General features: G+C 37.9%; 1 protein-coding gene across 5 annotated transcripts in view; it reads left to right on the top strand.

The window, feature by feature from the left end:
- The window catches only part of LOC135103106 (uncharacterized), a 35,661-nt gene that overhangs the window by 11,739 nt on the left and 16,670 nt on the right, over positions 1-7,252 (top strand). For all 5 annotated transcript variants that reach the window (XM_064009149.1, XM_064009135.1, XM_064009143.1 and 2 more), the window contains 2 exons: positions 1-4,268; positions 6,447-7,200. The exon at positions 1-4,268 is cut by the window's left edge and continues 581 nt beyond it. In XM_064009149.1, coding sequence (XP_063865219.1) covers positions 1-4,268; positions 6,447-7,200 — 5,022 coding nt within the window. The remainder of the gene's footprint in view (positions 4,269-6,446; positions 7,201-7,252) is intronic.

Genomic DNA, 7,252 nt, shown 5'->3' with positions numbered 1-7,252 from the left:
ACCTGGAAGATATTCATCATCTCAGAGCCCTTATTCTGAACGGAAAGAAAAATCTGGATTTTTTGGCATTTTTCGATGGTTTAGGAATAAAAAAAAACTATCGACATCTGTTGATGGGATGAGCAACACAAGCAGTGGGAGTGTAAACAGTCTCTCAAGCACCATCAGTAGCAGTGCTTATTCCCCCGTTATAAGAAGTAGGAGTGCTGATATTCAGAACAAAACTGACTCAAAACAAGGTCAGTTTGGTATGACTAGAAGGTATAAACTGTTTTCCAAAAGTTCTGGAAGGGGAAACTCCAGTTCCAATGATGAAGAAAATGGCCGGAGGTTGTCTGTCATCAGTGCTTGCTCAGACACATCATCAAGACCTGGATCTAGAGGAGCAACTTTGACAAGGAAGAAGAGACCAGCCCCCCAGCCACCCAGCTCACCAAAACTAAGTGACTCAGAATCATTGAAGTCACAGAAAAGTTGTGCTAGTTTACCTAATAGAGATTTGAGGCCTGTCAGAACTCCTGAACCCACTTCCCCCACTTCCCTTGATCAAGCCTTGAATGGAAGAAAACTTCATAAATCCAAAAGTGAGAGTGTAATCTATTCTAGAGTTAAAAGAAGAGCTCCACTGCCACCAGGCCATGTTCCCACAGGCAACAGCAGTGAAAAAGAACCTGGCAGATCATTACCAAAAGAAAGTGGTAAATCTCCAGCTTCCTCTGGCTCTAAAAATACTGATCGCCCAGTAAGTACTGTTTCTAATGTCAGTTCCCTTTCCCAGTCTCTTTCTTCTGCCTCAACAACACTCAAATCACAGAAGTCCCAGAGTAGCAGTGTTACTTCTAGCGGGCCCTCAAGCAGTCAGTACTCCTCAGAATCAATGGTAGTAGAGAGTGGAGTTTTAAAGCAAGATATTACAAAATCTTCATCTAGTCCTGCAATTGCTGACAACGGTAAGGTGACTCTCTCTCCTCGTCCCTGGTACAAAAGAAAGAATAAGAATAAGGACAATAAAAATGTTCCAGATAAGGAAAAGACTGACACTATATATGACACCTGGATGCCTGAAATACAGTTTGCACGCCAAAAGCTAAGTTTAGGTGGTAGCCTGAAAAAAGGTAAGATTGATGGAAAATGTAATCAGGCTCCTCACACTCCAAAAGAAGAGAAAAAAGAGAAAAGGAAATCCCAAGTTTCTTTGTTGGCAAGTATCAGTGAATTGGATAGAGCAGCATCAGAACAGATGCAGAGAGAGCAGGAGAACAAGCAAGTACAGAAGCAAACTTATAACAATAAATTTTACAGAAACAGTGAACCTCACTTTCTAACTCAAACAGATTTTCTGCCACAACCAAAGGATAAATCTGTGGGTGGAGTTTCAGATATGGGTACATTAAGTTCATCTGGTACTGGTACAATAAAGTCATCAGCAAGTGTGAATACTGAAGTGGGAGAGCAAATAACACATGCTGGAATTGGGTTATATGATAACCTTAGTCTTAGTGACCATGATTTCACACTGCCTCAAAGCTATTCTAAACAAACAACACTGAGAATGGAGGAAAAAGAAAACCTACAACATTCATCCCAAACCAAAGTCCATCCAAGTTATAATGTAAGGTCTTCAGTAGAAGTGTCCAATTCTCAGGAAATTAATTTTACTGTCACTAGCAACAGAAGATCTATCACAGATGTTGATAAATTTCAGAATGTACCAGTTTCTCCTGAGTCATCCACATCTATGACAAGGGATTCTCCAATGCACCGAGCAACCATAGATGCAGAATTATTTTATCAGCTAGCTAAAGATTCCCAAAGTCCAGCTGAGCCCAAAATTAAAAGTTCTTCAGTTCTCAGTTTTAGAGAGACAAAGAAACTAGTATCAACCAATGGACATATGAATGAAGAACGAACAGAAGATGAAAATGTCCACATGGCTGAAAGTCCAAGCAGTCCTAGGAGGCCAAACAAAAATTTTGGTTTTCGAATGAACAATTTCTTTTCACCTGATGTTTCAACAATTATTGAGGCTTCAGAATCCATGACCTCCAGTGCCACTACTCCTGCTGATGACATATATGAAGACCTGCCAATCTCATCAGTCACTGGGAGGGGAAGGAGAGAGAGTATCCAGGATGAGATTAACAGTGAAGTAAATTGTGATTTTCAGTTGAATTCTTCTGATGCTCGGGAGATCATGAGAGAGTTAGCAGATGTCAGGCAGGAAATAGAAAAGATTAATGAGGAAGAAGAAAAAGAATTCCAGGAGAGACAACGAACAAAAGCAGAGAAGATTCGTGAGGAAGTATTACATTTAAGAGAAGCCAATAATTTTCAAGCTTGGCACAGCGCTGTTGAACAGAATAACTGTGGAAATACAGAAATAACCCCATCTCCAGTAAATGGTGAGGCTAGTCGCAAATTCAAGTGGGTTTGTGAGATGTGCACCTTGAACAATCTTCCATGGCGTTTGCAGTGTGAAGCTTGTTTGGCACGCAGACCTGCCAACCCTAAGAGGGTGGATGATGATGGTAAATCCTTGACATCAGATTTTGTTAGTCCACAAGCAAGTGTTTCAAATGAGAGTCCTGTTACTGTAATCTTTGAAGATGGTAATGGTAATAGGGAATGTCCAAGGGAAGTGTTAGAGGGTGCAGGAGCAGTTTTTCCAAGCAATGAGGAGCCATTGGCTAATGAACAGAGTTGCCCTGTTGATAAAAAGAAAAAGGATATCAATTGGGAGAAAGAACTGCAAAAATATTTTAGAACATTTGATGAACATGTAAAAGGCAACAATTCTGAAAAACCTGCAACAAAGTCATCAAAAGATAGACTCCCAGCTAACAAAGAAACTTGCAGTAAAAATGCACAGAAGTCAGGAAAAGAGACAGGGACCATAGCACCTCATAGTCAAGTGAAATCTGATGGTGAAAATAAAGGTGCAAAACCCAAAATAAAATTTTTTGGCACTGCCTCAGGACCACCATCCACTTTCATTGCAGGAAATGAAACTTCTCAGGAAACATATGAAAGCTCTGAACAGGTTTTGTCATTCACTATCAATGAGTCACATACAAATGAAGGTTTACAGAAAGAACCAGATATGGAAGCTGTAAGAAAAGCAAGACTTGCCAAGTTTCAAGAAAAAAATAAAGAGCATGTTATGGGAGCATATGTACCAAATAAAGAAAAAAAAACTAGGATTAGAAATGATATTACTAGAGTCAGTAAGAATTTAGTTTCAGAAACTCAAGAACTTAACAAAGTAACATCACAAGTGAATGACTGCTCCACACAAAGCATGGAATTTAGTGATCCAGAGAATAGAATACAGGAAAGTTCTCCCAGCAAGTCTTACCGTAAACCTCAAGTAATGAAGCCAAGTGGAGCTGTACGGGCTGCAGTTAGTATTTTTAACCAGTTTGAGCAATTGCAGCATGCTAATAAAGAAAAGCCAGCTATCAGCCGCAGAAAATCTAATAGTAGTTTATTTGAACGGACAAGAGCTTTTGAGCAGGTGCATCCAGAAACCACCAGTCCAGAGCCTGAGAGATCCAGAGGTGGTAATGGGCCATCAAAAAATACAAGAGAGAAAGAAGTATTTTCAGCCATTGCAAAATTTGATGAAATGGCTGCTATAGCAGAACTAGAAAGTATAGATAAATTTAGACAAAAAAGTAAAGTAACACGAAGACCAAAGCTACTGAAGATATCAGTTCCACATACTTCTCTGACCAATGATAGGTCAGACCTTTCTTCTAACCCAGCTCACAATTCTCCCAAAATTAGAAGGTACACAGCCTCTTCACAATCATCCTCTACTGACATTAATGACCTTCCTGGAAATGCTCACCATGCTCCCAAATCCTCTACAAAAATTAAGGAGACATCAGAGGGAGTCATCATGGATGGAGTTTTGTATACTGAACATAGAAAGCACTCCATGTCAATAAGTTCTGGTACTTTTGAGCTCATCCAAGCAGAAGATTTTGTTAACATAGAGGCCCAACATAGTGAATCTTCCACATATTCAGACTCAAGGGGTATAACTGATATTACCTCATCCACACAAAGTTCTGAGGCTACAGAGCTGCCTGATGTTATAACTGAACACATGAATAATGATGGATGCAGGAATGTTAGTGATAACTCAACCTCTGTGGCACCTGAGACAAGAACTGATCCTCAAGTCTGGCCACAGCTGGAACAAAAAGATGTTGACAGACTGAGTCACCAACTAACAGAGGCTGATGGAATTGCTACATTTAAAGGTAAGGATATTCAGCATTGTAGTGCCAGTACAGTTAGGATATATAAGATTATTATAAATATATTCATGACTGATTGACAGCAATGATTTCTCTTTAACTTCAGTCTTAAATAAAAGCACATGATGCTAAATTGATAAAAGAAGAGACAAATCATATTTATCATGCATGTGCATACTGCAAAGGATAGAAGCTGCCATATTGATCATCATCATCATCATTTCCATCTTTTAGTTGATGATAATTTGTGTACAGTTAAGCTCCTGCTTATACATGGTTGCATAATGGTAGTAATAATAATGATGATAATGTCAACCTTTCTTGTTTATAACATTAATTTCTCAGCATTTCGTAATGGAGAACATAGTTCATTGTACATTCATGTCATTTCTCTTCTTCCCATGTTCCATGCTTTATTCCAATAAGAAACAGTTGGTGTCACTATTCCCTCATGCAACCTACTCTGCATTCATCTCAAGTGATCACTATTTAATATTATTAATTTTTCCCTATATTCACCCTTCATTTATTCTAAGCTTCTTCCCTACATGTGTTCCTCCACCTATAGAAACATGTGACCATATTAGATTCTTGAAGAAGACTACTTTCTTGAACAACTCCTCATTCAGTATCACATTAATCTTTGTGCTGTCTACTGTCCTCATATTCTTCATTGTTTTTCTCCATTTCACTTTTAAGATCCTCCTTCCTCACACTCAAACTCCCTTGGCAGCAGTCTCACTTTTCTCTGAATCAGCCTCAGGTACAATATCATCTGCAAAGAGCAACTAAACTGAACTGTCAACAGAAAGGGCCTTCTGATGAAGGATGATTGGAGAACAAGATGTCACAAGTATAACCAGAAAAGATGATGCTTAAATATGTCCAAGAATTTAGCTTCCCAAGTACCTTATTTGAAATGATACTTGTAATGAGTTAGATGCAGAGGTGTTGTGTGCACCAAGTTGGACAAAAGTATATATGGAGGCAGGACAGCACATCCTTGACTTAAATTTATATACTGCTACTAGGTAAATACAAAAGGACATGATTGTTTGCCTCTTACTCCTATCCAGTAGTGAGCTGACAGCTCTTCAATATATATCCTGTACATATTCTGTTAGGTAAACATAGATTACAGTGTGAAGAGAGACGCTCAAATGGTTACCTCCAGTACAGGGACTCAAACCCCATATTTCTTGGTTGATAGTCGAACTTGGTTACCACTAAATCTCTGGGTTGCTATTACAGTACTGTTGCAGTAGTACTCATGTGTTTTCATACCAGATCTTCCCTATCTCTCAGGATGTAATGTAGACTATTTCTGGTCTCAGAGGAAAATCACAGTACACATACACACTATGCTTACACAAGAAGGTATGATTCCTTGCCCTATGTTTCTACAGGAAAGGCAAGGCCACAGCTCTTCAGCTTACATTCTGTAGCTATTCATTGTTAGCTGAACTGAGGCTACATCATGAAAGAAGACAAACCTATTTTTTCTTCACCTTCTGATAATAATAATCATAACAATGATAATAATAATAATGGCAGTAATAGTAATGATGATAGTGAAATCTTTGTGACATACATAGATGAAAAAATGATGTATTTTCTTGTCAGAAACAGGATCCTGAAGGAAGTTATATTGAAAACAAATCCTACAGTACATTTTGTGTTGCAAACATCAGGATTCTTTAAAACATAGTTAGATTCAGTGCTGTATATCTTCATGAATATCTTCCCATAATTGTCAAGGTGCAAGTAGAAGATATTTTGTCTGCTCTAGAGAGTTAGCTATAATACTTGTAATGAGTGATAGATTAAATTTGTTATTGTAGTAAGTGTTGTTCTTCTTGAATGTTATATATCTTTTAAATTTTTTATATATTTTTTTTTTTTGCAGAATACAGAAATATGTTTTTCTCTTATTTCAGTATGTGTATAATAATAGCTTTTAGTTTTATTCACTATTTAATTATTCATGTTTATTTAAGCTGCACTATGCTATGAGAGATAGTGCTTTGTAGTTGTGCTGTGAAGTCTCATGCATAGTATATATCATAAACTAATCTGAAACAAAAGCTGTCATAGAATTATCATGGATATATGATATGCCTCCTTTATATCTGTTTCATGAATTTATAATACCTTCATCAAATAAAAACATTTTATTCACAGCAAACCTCAGAGTTGAAGAGCCAGCTTTAGGTCAGACCAACACACTTCACATCGGTAAGCTCCTCAAACGGTTGGAGGCTGCCATCTCCAGAGGAAATCACGCTGAGGCAGCAAAGTTGGCTCATGAACTGGCAGACTTTAGGGTTTCATGCTCTGTTACAAGAAATAATAAAAATACAAACAGCAGTACATCTGCTGGAAGTTCCACAACCCAAGTGAACTTGTCATCCAACAATCATGAAGTTAGACAGCTGGCTCCCATTCATTCAGATGCTGAAAGTTCAGGGATGCAAGCTTCTAGCAATATTTCAGAATGCTATTATGATGCTGCTGAAGTAATGGAGGATGATGAACTGACCACTGATGATCATGACAATCTCCTGGACATGGCTTGTGCAAGTAATTTAGAGAAGTTAATACAACAAAAAGAAAATCCTGATTCACAATCAAAATTGGAAGATTCCTCTGAGACCACCACAAATTCATCTGTTCTTCCACAAACAAAGCAAATATCAAAAACAGATTCATCTCATGAGTCTTTCAATGGTATTGAACCACAGCAAGTAGATAAAGAGACTGAAGCAGCACCAAATATTCAGGGAACACCAAAGATCAGTAATTCTCCATCTGCAGCAAGAAGAGAAATTAAAGTTGATCCTGCACGCCGGGAAGTGAAATCAGACACTATTACTAAGTTGCCTGATGGACTTCATGTACATATGAAAGAAAACAAGGAATCAAATCAACCATTCTAGTAAGTCTGTGCTTTGACTGACATATAAAAAATTCCATACATTTTCTTTTGT

This window comes from Scylla paramamosain, chromosome 1, assembly GCF_035594125.1.
Source record: "Scylla paramamosain isolate STU-SP2022 chromosome 1, ASM3559412v1, whole genome shotgun sequence".
Taxonomy (NCBI): Eukaryota; Metazoa; Arthropoda; class Malacostraca; order Decapoda; family Portunidae; genus Scylla; species Scylla paramamosain.
This window is presented reverse-complemented; position numbering and strand designations above follow the sequence as displayed.